The sequence below is a fragment of the Pygocentrus nattereri genome, chromosome 15 (assembly GCF_015220715.1).
Source record: "Pygocentrus nattereri isolate fPygNat1 chromosome 15, fPygNat1.pri, whole genome shotgun sequence".
NCBI lineage: Eukaryota > Metazoa > Chordata > Actinopteri > Characiformes > Serrasalmidae > Pygocentrus > Pygocentrus nattereri.
Window position 1 is genome coordinate 29,960,796 of NC_051225.1, and position 16,522 is coordinate 29,977,317.

Here is a 16,522-nt window from a genome sequence, read left to right on the forward strand (position 1 = left end):
GACAGACATTGCAGTGGCATGTTAGTGGCTGTTGCACTTGCATTTGCAGGTCACCAACTACAAATATCCAGCCAGTGCTAAGCTAATACCAGGCAGTGGTCTAGTGGTCAGAAATCAACCACTGAAAGAGGATGCTAACAGGAATTGTGCATGTGAACAAAATGAACTGTACAACTGCAAAGCGTATCTACGCGGTAGGTGCTTCTAATAAAGTGGCCACTAAGTGAATTAACTCAGTTACTGATAACTGAAGAGCACAATTCACTGAAATAAAACATCAATAGCAATGACTGTTTAATAACATTAAGTACTCACTGACAGTAGATGGGGAACTATAATTGACACTAGCAAATGTCAGGCATCTGTGACAATGGCATTCCATTCTGACTATGAAGGTCCCTCATGCACAGTAAACTCACCAGTGTTAAATTAACACCTACGGTGTACATTGGACCCCACCGGTATAACTACACAATGTAAACCAGTTTAACACTGCAGGTGGTAACTTTGGTTATTGCGCTGTGTGGTTTCGTATCAAAATCACAAGCCATTTTTATCACGTCCTAAATCAACAAGGTGTTTCATACAGGGAAACAGGGCTGCAGTCAAAATGTAGAAAATTTAGGTAAGATATGGAAAATATATCATGGATAAGTTTCTGGTGACAGGCATATTGAAACAGTGATAACTATATTGACACTTATAGATTTACTTTTACACATTGTGTGTATGTTTTACAGCATTCAGTGCATGAATAGTGTGTACTAATAGTTGGGGTTTAGCTCTTTATTTATTGTTATTATTTGCAAAGAGCTTCATTTGAGAAAAAAATCTCCAGTCTGGCAATCACTGTGATCTAGTTTTTTTTATATTGGCACATGCGTGTCTAACATATGCATAATAAACATATTTCAAAGTGTCCATCATTGAATTTTGCTGAACATAATAGCAGAAGTGCAGATCACCAATGTTTTAGTCATTAAGGATTTGTCCAAATTGTGCAAAGCATATTTCCCATAAACTTAGCAAACAGAAGGGAAAATCCAGCAAAATCACCTGTGGTTAAGAGAGTGGTTTCCCCTACCTGGAATTTGTATTGAGCTTAAAGCAAGAATCTTGTGATTTTGCCTTCTTTTAGGTAAATACATGGGAAATAACACTTACAAAAACGTCCACATTATGCACTTTGTAGGTGGTCCCTTAGTGACTAACATGCCAGTGATGTGCATTTCCAAACCAAAATTTTAGAAGTTTATCTGATGAGAAATTAAGGAGAGTCTGTTGAATATCCAACAAAATACCAATACAAAACCAAATTACTGCACTGTCATAAACAAAGCTATAAATTTGTCGCAATCTCAGCTTTTTCCATACTTCAGTGCTTGCCAGATTAATCTGAACACTATTTGTAAAACAGTCTGTAAGACATTTTGCAGCCTATTCAGTTAATTTCTGGCTAATTACAGTTTATTTAGTTGTTCTGTCGTTGTATATCGTCACTGTCCAATGAAAAAGACGTATCTCCAAAAGATTAACTTTACAGGAGACTTTACACTCTTATCTTTCAATGTGAGTCAATACAAAGAGATTTTACAGCATCTCTATTGGTCCATTAATCTTGAAATTTCTACACGATGTAAAGGATGGCTGGTTTGATGTATAAAACTAAAAATCAACAAAAATGGAGATACATGGCTTTCGTTGGACAGTGACGATATGTAGAAACACATCTTGGTTAGCTGCAAGGCAGTTGTATCTTAGTAACTGATGCCTAGCAGAATGATACAGATATTGTAAAAAAATGCTATCATGTTATCACAAATAACAGCACAGATAGAACACTTCTCAGCCAATCAGACTGCGTCACCGGAACGAACCATTGAACAATGCAAGCCATACAGCAATTACAGCATAAAGCAATACAAATTTGATACTTGAATCCATGCTGTGCAGCTATCGATGGCATACTTTTACTGCAAGCAGTTGCATGTTTATGCACTGAAGAGATTATCCTTGGTGAGGTTCTCAAAGTCCTTGCAGAAGCCCTGAAACCCCCAAAGCATGCTGAATGTAAAAGCTGCACAGGAGGAAAATAAGCTCCAGTTCAGTCTAAGAACAGTTTCACTCCAGTCCCTTGAACTGTGAGACACATCCTTTCATGACGTTTCTGACAATTCCCAGGCCTAAAGAGCAACCCTCAACATTTATCAACGTATGAACATATCGCACAGGAGACTTACATGACATTATCACTTTAATGGACAAGGCCACTCTAACTAGGCTACTGAGTGAAATGCTTAAGAGACAGTATGCTTTATGAAGTGCGAGTGAAGTGTTCTGCTGCCAGTGACCCGGGATCTAACAGGCCCCAGCAGTCACTAAGCAACACTTAAACTCTGCAATTAATCTCTGACTGTATCTCCCAACTCTCAGCTTAGCACTTTATCCAGCTACCAACTGGAAGCTTACGGGCATCGAAACTACTACAACTTTTTTTGTTGTCATCACTGAAATTTCCACATCTCATTCACTCTTAGGTGAAGGATAAAATGGGCAAGCTACATTTCTCTCTCACAGTGGCATTGAAAGTAAAATCCATGCCTTTTAACTAAAATCACTGCTTAGTCATCAAAATTATTGAGCAAGAAATCATCTGAATACTCAGAGCCCAGTTACATTGTATTTCATTCTTATATTTCCAAGCAAAGCCCGCTCTGCTCAAAGAACACCTGCGAAAACAGGCCATTAGCTGATCACGGAATATCAAGTAAAATCCTGAATAGAACATGCAGCAGGGGACACGGGAGAAATGTGAGTTATGCTGTTAAAACAGTGTTCATGCTAACAAAGCCAATCATTTCTTATCGCCAATAACAATAGAAACTGATGGGATTCCTTTATTGGCCTTGAAAGGGATCACTGTAGAGAGTCTAGAGGTTAAGAGCATATGATTAGCCAATTGTACCTATTCACCCTTCTCACAGGAGAAATTTAACCAGACTTTTAACACGCGGTCGTGTTTAAGAGCAGTTATGAACGGAATGAGCGCTAACATCGCCTCCACTCTGGGCTGAAGGGCGTATAGTGCTCATATAGTGAGGAAAGCTCTGACACAGGCTACGCTAGCAATAACAGCGCAGACAAAAGCGCTATCACTAGTGCCAAAAAAGAGCAATCCACTCCAAGTCAGGCCAACATGAGCCGCACAAATGTTAATGCTTCTAAAAATTCTCTTCACATTTAGCAAAGAAGCATAAATGAACAGTTCATTTATCAAATGTTTACCGACACTTCCAGCTCATTTTAGCTGATACGGTAGCTGATGGCATATCACATCCAGTGTTAGCTTCGAGAGCTAGTTAGAGGCTTCCTCTTAGTTGTAATGTTGCCGTGTTAAAATCTTAAACAGAGCACCACATATGATTTTATACTGAATATGAACTCAATGGTCTTTATAAGGTCTTCAAATGCTTTTCAAGCCAACACTGAAACCAGAAAAAGTGTGTACATTTTGTAAGCTGCTCTGGATAAGAGGGTCTCCTAAATGACTAATTCTAAAAATAAAAAAAAGGCTTTAAAGTGTTGGACTGAAATATTTTAACTTAGGTTCCTTGGATTAAATTACTGCCGGAACTTTGAGTGTTAGATGTGGCACTGTGGTAAAATGACTCACAGCAATAAGCAAGAGGTCACAGGTTCAAATGTCTTTAAGATATACCTGAGAAAACACAATTAAGTCAAAGACCTTCAATTTCTAGTATCCGTGTCTCAGTACTTGTCATTTCACCCTTGAATAAACCAAGCTGAAAGATGTTACAGCCCCGAAGTCCTTATTTTAAGGTCAGAGCATAGAACCATTTAGTGTCATGTAGAACCACTTATAGAGAAAAGAATCTCGCAGTGATGTACTACAGTGGCCTGTACAATATTTTAACAACAGGCATAACTCTGACCTTGTCTTTATCTGGAAGGGAAAAGGCTTTTTATTATGAACTGACAACTCATAATCTGTTCGTTTTATCCAACATTACACTACATGAATGTTTGCAGTGGTCGTGTATTTGTCAGATGTTTTCAGACATAATAATTGTGTTGTAAACGTGTTGTTTTTATGAGCCTATATTACACATGATTATTGCCAGCATGTCACAATATTTAACACTGATTTTATATTAAAAACAACTCATCTTAAGATATCTTCTGTAATGACAAATTAACGTGAGGTCAGTGCTGAGCTATAAAAAGACACAACACAAAAACATTTCAAGTCATTTTATTCTGATGCTTCAGGTTTTTGTGTTTTAAATACTTTTACATTTTTACAGTATTTTTTCTTTTTGGTTTAAATGCTGGGATACTGAGGTGCTAATAAATGTTTTTATTGCTACAGATATATACAGTTTTTTGGTGATGTTTTGGCAAATTATAAGAAAAGTAAAATAAAAAAATGAATGTGGATTTCAGATTTCCCATGCATTTACAGTGCAAAACACTTCATTTATACTGTTTAATAAGTCTGGTAAAATAAAAAGTTTAATAAGTCAGCTCATGTGCACATTTACAGTAAATTATTGGCCATTGACATGTATTACTTTTATGGCGATTGCTGTATTTTAATTACAGCATATGACCGTAAGCATACAGCAGAGAACACTCACATCACAGTAATCTCATGGTCCAGGTGACCATGGAGCTATAGTATGAATTTGCTATTCCACTGACAATGTGGCGCAGTGAAAGTAATGCAGCCAGGTAATTACGGTAACTTTACAGTAAAAATTTTACAGCATACTAATGCATGCAGCACTCTTAACTATTGGTCAAGACTATAATTAACCAGGCTAATTAATGCATAGTGGACACTACACAATGCTAAAATCACTGTGCTGCTCACCCTACATGCCATTTATCGCTTGGGACGTGTTGTTTGTCTCCATACCACATGAGCAATCGCAGACGAGGCTCACAGACTGCATGATCTTTTACCTGGAGAGATCTGTGACAAAGCATGCCTGATGACAAAATTCCACTGTCTCACAGAAATAAATGCGAGAAGTGTCAATTGTGTCAAACTGGGCCTTGAGAAACTTGTTGTTTCTACACTAATATGTGCAGAAAGAAGAAAAAAGAGCAGGAGAAACTTGTTTTCCACAGCCTACAGCTTCTCCTCCATTTCATGGGTCCATCCAAAAAGCAACTGGCCACTAACAGCATGAAGGAGAAAGCTGCCACAAAATGTACTCAAAGGTTACACCAAGCCCTGTTGTAGTGATGAGCAACTTCATAGATGAATATTCAGAACTTCTTTCTCTGATAACCTCTTGAACATGTTTGTTATTGTTTTGGTTGCTCCCTGAGAGTTTTCTCTCACAATCTCATTGGCTGCTGCTCATCGTTACAACTACTATCTGTCATCGCCAAAACCTTCAAACATCCTCTGCGACAGCTTTTAGACTGAGAAAATTACTGTTCACAATACACGTGCAGAACCGCGGTTTGTCATGGATCCCAAGACTTGGCCTACAACTGAAAAACAAGTTCTAAAACCGCGTAGTTTGCGCCCAGCTTTAGGGACTGTTTTCTAGTCCTACTTTAAGGGCATGTTCCATTGTCATACTTCGTCACTTTGTCAAATTGAATTACGTTTGAAGTTCAGTCATTTGTTTTTTATTAAGATGTCAACTTTGCAAAGTTCTAACAATACAGTTTAATACAAATAAAAACTGTTTTTGAAGGGAACTATGAGCATATGACCAATATGCATATGGCGTGTACACACTCTTGTTGACCAGTGGTTTATTTTGGTTTATGTATCTCTTTAAAGTGGGGTGTCCAATCTTATTCACAGAGGGCCGGTGTGGCTGCGTTTCACTCCAACAAAAGGAGGTCAACTGATCAACAGAAGCCTGAAGATAACACCAACTGATTAAACTAGTAGAATCAGGTGTTCTTCAGCTTGTTTGGAAGGAAAACCTGCAGCCACACCTGCCCTTTGCGGATACCATTGGACAGCCCTGCTTTAAAGAATGCATAATGTTTTTCTCGTACATGTTTCTACCAACAATGGGAGAGTATGGAAAGTGACCATTTACTAGAGTGACAACAATTATCATGATTAATCACATTATTTTCACATGGTTAGTCATGATTATTGGCTCAAATAACCCAAAAGAAAGATCCATCCATTTTCTAAGACGCTTCTCCATCAAGGTCGCGGCCAAAAGAAAGATAATTTCCATTAAAAAAAACATTTTGGACAAGACAAGCATCATCAGAATGTATGTACTATTTCCAATAACTCTGTAACATTTCTCTAAACGGTTCAAAGTGTGAAACTAATAAAATGCAGCCACATTAAAACAATTAGTGGTGTCACATTAAGACATTATTAACACATTCAATTCATCAGCCCTGTTTGTTACACATAATCTCACGTGTAATGCTTTTAAGCACATACAGTCTCAAAACATTAACAAGGGTGAGAGGTTGCTCATTCTGTGAAAGAGCATAGCCAGTTCCTCATCAGCGGTCTCACCAAGACTAAACAGTCATTACTGAAGTACGGGAAGATGCTGTTGTCGAGCAATTTCCAAAACAGTCCGTCTGCCAGGAATGTACTGAATGCAATAAAGACTTTTTCAATATTATTCAAATATTAGTTGTTTTCTTTATACCATACACAGATTTCATGCAGTCAGCAGCACATGGTCAGAGTCTTACTGTACTTGACTCTTAGATGACCCTTAATGCATATTCCATCCCCTCACTATACAATAGTTGAGAGCCCCATGCATCCGTTCACTTGAGGAAGTTCATCTCCATAAAGCACTTACCTCTGACAGGAAGGTCTGTGCGGATTTCTGTGCACCAACATGCAGCAAGTACTCGTACACATATAAAGCTAACCTGCAAAACAAAAGCAGAACAACAGTTCTTAGTTCTCTTAGGGATGTTAGTGATTAACTGTTATCTGACAAATACATAAATGTCAAAAAAGTTCATTTAATGTCAGATACCCAGTTGTCATTTTAATAAGCAGGTTTTTCACACAGATTGAGGCCTGTTTATGAACACTATGAGAGTCCAAGAGCACAACTTGCTGTGGTAGCCCTTCTCAGCGAATCACAACTCTGATTTCTGACTCCTGCTGCTGGAGGTCATTTTAACCGATAGCACCAGAGCAACTGATGAAGGGATACAGCAGAGATTAAACCACCCTAAATGCACTTTACAGCACTCAACTAGGACATTTAGCCATGTGATACGGGGCTATGATTGGTTATCAAACGATGTGTATCGCTGTTGTCAGACCAAACCTTGTATCTCCAAGATGGTAACTTTACAGGAGAAGCAAAAAAACATACTCTACTTATAATGTAAGTCAATGGAACCAGATTTTTTCCCAAGCAATTGTGGGTAATTTCTTTTGGTCCATTCATCTTGAGATTTACACACAATATAAAGGACAGTGGCATTTTCAAAATATGTCTACCTAAAACTGAAACATGTCAAAAAAGGAGATTTTAGGCCCAAAAACAGCGATATGCATAACCTCAAGCCAGCCTCGGTCAAGCAATATACGTTCATTAACTTGGGCTAATATGTGGCATGTGGTAAATGTAAATAGACATTACGTTCTTGTCAGAACTGTTAGGCTGCCTTTTTTCACTCCGTAAAGCCTAAAGCCTTGTTTATATAGGCCTTGTTTAATCGGTCGTATCTGTGATTTTAGGTTTGTCGGTTAATAATCACTGACTAATAACGGTCGGTTATCAGTCAAAAGACTCTGGTCAAATCCGCATTCCTAGTTCTATATTTCTTTTTACCTATTTCTCTTTTTTCACCTCACACTAGTCCCTCTATTACCGGGTCAGTCCAGGGTGCTCAGGTGGAAAAAATGCTGTTCAACTGGATGTCGTATTCTAGCAGAGAAGGTGAGAGCACTTGGACTATGAGCACTTTTGCATCAAAGAATGTACAGGGAAAGTAGGACACTACCAGTCAACTTCACTGACAATATCAGAGGTGGAGCTATGATGTAGAACACCCAGCTTAGTCAAGTAGAATGAGGAGAATTCCTACGCTAATAACGGCAGCCAGTGTTCAAACTATGCAGCATGTTGAGAATCGATGTACCCACATTGCATTTAACCCACTACGCAAATTATTCACTGCATCCAAACTGATTAATGTTCTATTATGTCCACATTCTAAGGTGTATTTTTCACACTCCACATGGAAAACACTGCAAATTGATTAAATTATTAAGTTATGTAGTATAAGTCTGGACCCAGGATTGCTCCGAGAGGGTTGAGTTAATCCTGTTTATGATCTTGGAGAGCCTTCACACTCATCTAAAATCAAAACTGAGGAACCCAGATCAGAGATCTTGTCCAGCATAGTCTGGCTTGCAAGACAATAAAAAGGAATGTTCAGTGCCACATGGTGAGACAGACGTTCAAGAAGAACCCATCCCTGGCTGACACAGAAACATCCACAGAAACATCCCAACACTGGCAATCCCACTCTGTTTATCCACCAGCCATCTTGCTTTGGGCTATTTCAGGCATTTGGTCTCACAGAGACCTCACTATGAAGCTGGTATGGACAAAAAGACGAATTCTCAGTTTTCTCACTACTGAATGACCTGAAGCCAAAGGACCAAGCTTTAATTTATTTCATTTCTGGCCAAAATGGACATTAAATACAACGAAGTGCAATACTTTCTGTATTTGTCGTATCTAGTCTTTACCTTTATTACAGCTTCTGTTCTTTTCAGGAAGCCTGCTTTCAGTCTTTTTCAAAGAAATCTATAGAATATTTTTCCACACCTCCAGCCAGTTGGTTTCATGTATGGTTTCTCACCACTCACTTAATCCCAAAAGCACTGAATGATGCTGCGGTCTGGACTCTGGGGTGGTCAGCCAATTGTTTTGAGAAAACCATCAGCTTTTTGTTTAATTTGCTAAATTTCTTCTTTTCTGTCTGTTTCCTTTTCTCAGTGAGGCTTCTTGGCAGCTACACATCATTTCAGACCCACAGTACTAAGTTATCTTCTCACAGTGGATGATGGATGGACAGAGTCATCTGTGGATTTTTCATATCTGAAGCAGAAGTGGAGCTTGGTTGTCTCATATCTCTCAAATTTAAAAGCTACTTTATTTGAGGGGGCAGTTCTGGTGGTCTACCAGGTCTTGCATGGTTGTTAGGAGTCCCATGTTTTAATGACTTTTTGGAAGAAAATGTACTACAAATGAATAACATTGTGTTCTGACTGCTCTCTGACTAATGCAGTACTGCAGAGTTCTCAGATATGGTACATACTGAGGAAGATTTTAGCTCTGGAGTACAGTTCTGTCACTATGTCAGAAAAAAGGGATTTGGAGGGTCGTCACACTTCGAGAGGGCTCCATGTGGATCCACAGTAACATTGCCAGTGTTAAAACCACTCCTGCAAGGTTAAATTTGCATTAGATCCAACTCTGTAGACATATATTTTACACTAGAGATTTTACTCTACACCTGTACATAACGGTGAGTTTCTCTGAAAGTCTTGCTTCATTTACGCCGTGTTTAAAACGTACTGTTGTGTCAAATGGATTGCAGAGAATCCATCACACTTTTGACATATGGTAACTTTTTACAGGCCTCAAATAGCACCTGTAAGCAGTGCCGAAGGCTTAGTTTTTCAACATTTTTGGCCTTTGTTTGGTTCGACAAGCTTCGCAACGAGGATAAATCACAGCCTCGATAGCGTTGTGTGGAGAGCCGCTTGAATGCCAATATGGCTGTGATGGACAGGAATATCTGAGCTAGTCCTGCTTTGTGCTCTGACACTCAGCACAGACTCCTCGCTGTGTGTCCAGTCATATCAAGGTAGGCTTCTCCTAACTTAACCTAAGAACACATCCTGACATCTAGCCTGAGGCTCCCAGTTGAGGCTCGTTTTAAACATAAAAGGAGCAGAGGCAGGTTTTGCTAAGCTCAAGCACAGACAGCCTAACTAATGAACCTTCCTGTCTTGATTTCAATAATTCACTCGCAGAGTTGAGTTCGCAGATCTTCAGGAGAGGAAGACCACCACGGCTGGGTTTGGAGATATACACAAAGGGGAAAAATACATAACGTCTAGTTACTAACAGAATGACAAAGAAATATATGGGAGCATCTATAATATAATATCATAGCTTAACGAAGTGATCTGTTTACTTTCACATCTGATTCCTTCAAGAAAAACAGTAGTACTGAAAAACGTCCCACTAATGAAGGTGCAATGTCACAGAATAAATCAGGAATCATTATTCCATCCCTCAACACACCCGACGAATCTAGTACAAGCACCTCAGACATTTACAATTCTACTAAGAATTTTCTGAATTCTTATACAAATATTCATTCATGCTTCAATTTAATCTCCACCCCTAATCATACCTTGTGCCTTGTCTCACTAGACCGATCGCTATGCTGTTGCAAATTCTGCTGCATTTGATTCCCTGGGATTTTCAGTCTTTGGACTAAAGCTTTCGGAGCAGTTGTTCGGCAACTGAAGGCTGATAGTTTCATTCCACTGGAGTGAAGTAATGCAAGACTGGCTCAAAGTTGCAATGCTGATGAAACAGACTTATATGTTGATGAGTTGTCTTGCTGTATCCCATATTAATCAATCATTCTGAAAAATGTCTCAAGAGCCATCCTAAAAGAAAATCTGCAAACAAACACAGGAAAGCAAAATCAGTCCTTAAACTAAAAGCCCCCTCTGCACACGCCATCTAAATATTTGGAGTCAAACAGTGCCCTTGTGAGGCAATTCAAATGATTAGAAACTTAACTGGCACGGAAATCCGAAAAATTAATTGACTGCCACATTTACGTCTGAGTACCACATTTATCTGAAACGCGGCAAATCAGACGTTCTTCATGCGAAAACAGTGCTTTTGTATGCGTGTGCACTTCTCTTTATATGTTGCTGAAAACACCTCTATGGAGGAGGCAGGACCATCTGGAGAAAATCAAAACCATACATTCAGTCCTACGCTGCCTCTTTACTCCTCCAGTAAAACTCTACAGAAAAGCCCAAGAAAGTGATCAAGATGTAGAGGAAGAAAAAAGGACTCCTACCAAAATATAGGCTATTTTGCACAACTTCACACTCAAGAGCTGAATTCTCCTCCGTTTGCATGCTTTGCCTCCACATCACTCACCAGTCTTAATTAGACTTACATGCTGAAGTGAAGACAGCGCACCACAAGTTCTCCTGAAAAAGAGCGATCCTTTAACCTAATAAAATCCACCAGCATTCAAATGAGTGTTAGGATTGTTCACTTGTCCGTTGAGCAAGGGGTGAAGACCATTTCACCCGCTCTAATAGCGTTAAGTGATCAGCCCAATTCAAGCAATGATTTTCCCGTTTGCTCCGGGCCAAGGTCGGCATTGAATGGTGCCTTAACCCCTTTAGTGTATTTATAAACACTTAGCTAGAAACAAGCTTTTTAATAACTGGCCTGTTGACTACTGTGAAAAGCCTTGGCGGATGCACAAAGTCACCTTTTGATTCAACATTTGAAAAACTGACTTGCTGTGATCATTTTCACAGTGTTCTCGTCCAAATTACAAAACTACTTCCACTGGAAGAAACCAAACAGAGGAATGAAGAAAGTGAAGAACTTCAATAAACCTTTCAGACATGATGAAGGTAGACAATCTGAAGGCTTACCTTGTTCTCACCTGTGCTACTGTAAAGCTGCTGTTCAGATAAAATGTCAAATCAACCCATTCAACATCCTTCAACACCACAGAGCTCATACTATCTAATACCTTCATTTAATGTGAAGATAGACCGCTATCATTCACAATGAAATCTGCTGCGCTGTTTTCCGAATCTAAACTTATTCAAATGTCGTATGAGGCTTTCCCTTTGGACCCCACTTTGTCCCCCAGGCTTAACCGTGACTCTGAAATGAACGATAAAATAGCTGCAAAAAGCACTGCTCCTTTCATTCATGCTTTACAGTCTCATTATACATGTCCATTAAATAAAGGGTTATTACAAGTGATGCCTCATGCCTTCTTCAGCTGAAGGGTATGTTCTGAGGGTTCTTCAGCTGAAGAGAACAGGTTGGGAATGAGTTCTGTGTATGAAGTGAAGGTTTATCTGTCACTCATCAGTAGATCTTTGGGATAAAGTGACACTGAGTAAAAGGCCTTCGACTGTTATCTAACATACTGCTGGGCGATGTATCATCTATACCTGCATGCTGGTGCTGGTGTTACATATCAACAACGATTTTGAAGGTAGTTAAAGGGGCACTGTGGCCAAAATGAAAAATGTGACCACTGCTACATCCGGTGTAAACATGCCTACTCGCCTTTTATAACAGTGCTGCATCAGCTTATAGAGATTTCCTGGCTCGATAACTAGGAAAACCCCCTTCTGATGATGTATCCAGAAGGTGGAAGTAAACTCTGAATGACCACAAGTTCTCCGGTGCGCACAGGCTGTTTGATTTTTTATTCACAAGCCGTCTGAATTATTCTTTAGTCAACCAGCTGCGGTTAGTGCTACATCACTAATCTGTGTCTAAGAGTCAGTATTTGTTGAGTGCTATAGGGAATCCCAATGGTTGCATGAGGTATTTGCATAAATCATGCTGGGTGCTGTAGTGACAGAACTATGATGGACAGAAACATGAAAACAATAGAAAAGTATGAATTCTATTAAGGCAAGATTATGATGATCAAAATAATGAATTCTAATAAATTCAAGTTTTAAGCTGGAATGGCCCTTTAAGTGCAATGTGGGGCATTTTATGGGTGATTCAGACTGTGTTGAAAAATAAACACATAATACATGTTAAAATTTATCATGGATTGTTGCCTTTGGTGTAATTGTAAGAGAAGCCAAACAGAACCAAAATAGCCCAATTAAACTTTTTATTGTAATTAATATTGCATTACTACAATAAAAATTGATATTGTAGTTGATATTTTGATGTTTTAATCATGAAACATAGTGCTTAGTGATAAACACATATAAATACATATATATGGCTACTGCACTAAATATCTACATTTTAATTCATTTTACCTCGTTCAATCAATATAAATAACTATGTTATATAATATAAATTATGTTTCTATTATATTCCTCCATACTGCTAATCCACTATCAAGAACATTCGATTAATATTTCTGTATCAGCACTGTCTGACACACACATCAAAGATTTTGGACATCAGCACTGGCCTATATTTCCCACACTGGGTCATCTCCCTACTAAGAATGCAACTACAATGCATGCTCTACAACAGTACCACGAATGTGGTCACCCTTACATTCACTATTTTTTATCCAGTATTGTGTGGCTTTGGATGCATCTGGCTGGAAAATGTCATATTTGACTAACAACTTCTTCTCCAAAGTCTCCCCATAAAGACAAAATCAACTAATAAAGCATTTTAAAAAGTTCTCACGGTTAAGCATCCAACACTCTGTGTCACCAGTCTGTTGAAACCTCCTTAAGCATCTACAACATCTGCTATTTTTTCTGGACCTATTAACTTTGCTCATCATCATGCAGAAATATTTGCCCAATCCTTCAAGCTGTTTTAATGTAGGCTGTAAATGTGAAAAAATACACCATTTCTGAACTCTGGCCACAGACTTGCAGTTTCTACCACAGGGATGTGAGATCTGTGTACCGTCCACATTCCCATCGATCCTGAAAGGCATGACCACTGCCTCACTTCATGTTGGCAATGCCGTGCCATTTTTAGGCTGTTAAATAGCACCACATAAAAGACACGAGTCAAAATGTTCCTCATTAGACACAGGTATCTTATCTGTGACGTTTTGCTAACTTCTGTAACTTGTGTTCAAAGTCACAGCTGACTTCACAGTAGCTTCCCAGATCAGTGGCCTTGTCCAGCAGCAGGTTTGGAGGGACCAGTTGATCCAAGCCATGTGCCGTGCTTTCATATGATTGTCGGTTTCTGTATGATCAACAGTACTGAACTCCACCGAGCGCTCGCAGAGGCAAACCCTTCCCCAAATGTGTGATTAGATCCCCGGTCTGATTCAAACAGCCTTTCCTGATCATTTTGGATCTTTCCTTCTCCTTCATCCTATGGAAGAGACGCACTTATCCTCACAGACGAAGTCAAAACAGGTGATTCACCTCTACACAGGTGGAGTCTATCGGCACATTGTGGGACTTTTTGAGGGACACATATATAAAATTGAAGGGGGATATATATATACATCACGATATGTCCCATTATGCTTTTCTACACATATCATGAATATCGATAGTCCCTCAAAAATCACTTCCCAGCATATTTGATTGTAAAGAGGGCATAATTAGTCCTGTTCAATTATGTTTGTGAAATACTGAATACAACTAATTGCATTCATAGTTTATGGTAGTATTTTATTGTGGCATTACTTGCTCTGTTCTGACTTACAGACAATCATGACACATTACATATTGTAAAAATCGTGATAATCGTAAATCGTGATAATACACCATACGATACACAGCACCACCTCTAAGACATACATACACACACCTATATATGTATATATATATATATATAGAGAGAGAGAGAGAGAGAGAGAGATGCAATGTAAAACATACGCAAGTCAAATACAAAAACTAAGCCTACTTATCTCCAGGTTTCTGCCCCTTTTCCTTTCAGACGTTACTAGAAGTTTTGTAAACGACTGAGGGAAATGCTAATTCATTCATTTGAGAAAACGTCTGAGAGACGTCTGTGGCTGCACGCTTTCCACGGCGCTAACTACATTAGATAAGCCCAGAGACCGTTTAGCAGAACTTTCCGCGATTCCTACTGAAACCTTTTAGCTACTTTACAAGTTTCAACTTTCGACAACTTCGGCGCTGCTTTGTGTTTTACAGCCACACGTGTAAGTAGCTCGTCACGGGAACGTATTTGAACAGCCGAATGATGCCCAAAACCCCCAGAAAGACATCCGCGGGTCTCAAAGCACACCTTTAAATATCAGCACAGCCCACAGCCCAGCAAGGGCTCATCTTCACTACCAGCCCGGCTACGACTCCACCAGCCCGAGCCCTGAGAGTCTCAGCCCGCTCCCCGCAGTAAGGTGGACGTTTCTTCCCCGGAGAGGCGAGAGATAGTGACGGTATCGTAGTTCGGCGTTATCGGCTGCAGGGAGACTGACTGTAAACCATCGCCCGAACTTTGAACCACGTCTTAAAACTGAAGCGAAATCGCCGCGATGGCTCGTAACTCCACAAAACACAACAAACGAGCCGTCCGCGTTTCTCAGCACGCTGGTTAAGTTCAGCGCTGTGGACCGAACCAGCACAGCCGCTCACAACTACCACCGAGCCCAGCCTGCAACTTCAGCCCAGACCCAATTCACCGGACAGCGCGAACGAAGTCTCCGTCAAGTAGTTCTCACACCGTAACGAAGCGCTCAGAATGAAAACAAACACAACAACGAGTTTCAATCCGGCCAGGTTTCAAAAAAAGTTAAAGAGCCGAGCCGGGGGCAGGAGCGAGCCACCCCCGGGGCGCGCGAGCGCGTTACTGTAAGAAACCCCCCTCAAACAATAGTAGCAGCACTTCAGAAAGTTAGAGCTCCGTTAACGTTAGCGTTAAAACAGCGCGCAGTTCACTTACTTTTCTCTCGCTTGGCTATCAGAGGGCACGACAGCTCCTTTACCTTTGGCGTACATGCTGGATTCTGTTTTAAGACTTTTACCCACTCAACACCTGTCAAAGAAAGCAGCCAGGAAAACGTTATATCTCCATAGCTACCCCTTTAGTGTTTTTCCTCCCCCCCTCCTCCTCCTCCTCCTCTCTCTCCCTCCCTCCATCCTCTCCTCCTCCTCCTCCTCCTCCTCCCCCCCACCTTCTTTTTTTTCACATCTCCAACATTGGCCACAAATCAGGCACAGTTTCTATTGGGGGGACTTGAAACAGGTCGCTGGAAGATTTTTTTTCTCTCCCTCTGCCGCTGTTCCAGGAATGCGCTCTCCCTCCCGCCGCCGTGGAGACGGTGGGGGCCTCTTAAAGGGGAACGCACACTCCTTGTTTACTAGACTGAAGGGGGGGCACTGATGAGGAAAAAAAAGTCACCACTCTGCCTCGGGCCTTCATGTGTGACTTTGAGACTTTGATGGCAGAATTTAGGCCCACGCTCTGGAGCACGATGTGTAAGAATCTGGCTCGTTTTGCTGGTCGACGACACAAAATGATTTACGCCGATTTGTGCGATGCCGTATTTATAAGAGCCGAGGACAGCGCTGCCCCAGGCCTCTGTCTGTGACTTTGAGAATTTGATAGCGATATTTAGGCCTCTGCTCTAAAGCAGGATGAATGAAATCTGGTTTGCTGCTGCTTGATGAGACAAATTATATTACAGCATGGGCGGATTTAGGGGCAATGGAGGGGTCATGTTTGTGCCCAGTGCTCAGAGAGGAGTAACTTGTCCAGTAATTCCTGCGTCCTATGTGTTGTGATTCCTTATGCTGTTAAAT

The 16,522-nt window shown here is 40.2% G+C and overlaps 1 protein-coding gene across 1 annotated transcript in view; it reads right to left on the reverse strand.

The window, feature by feature from the left end:
* ssbp4 (single stranded DNA binding protein 4) overlaps window positions 1-15,718 on the reverse strand; it is a 96,793-nt gene extending 81,075 nt beyond the window's left edge. Inside the window, exons 1-2 of the mRNA XM_037545516.1 lie at window positions 15,663-15,718; window positions 6,834-6,906 (exon numbers count right to left, since the gene is read on the reverse strand). Coding sequence (XP_037401413.1) covers window positions 6,834-6,906; window positions 15,663-15,718 — 129 coding nt within the window. The remainder of the gene's footprint in view (window positions 1-6,833; window positions 6,907-15,662) is intronic.
* Between the last annotated feature and the right edge of the window lie 804 nt (window positions 15,719-16,522).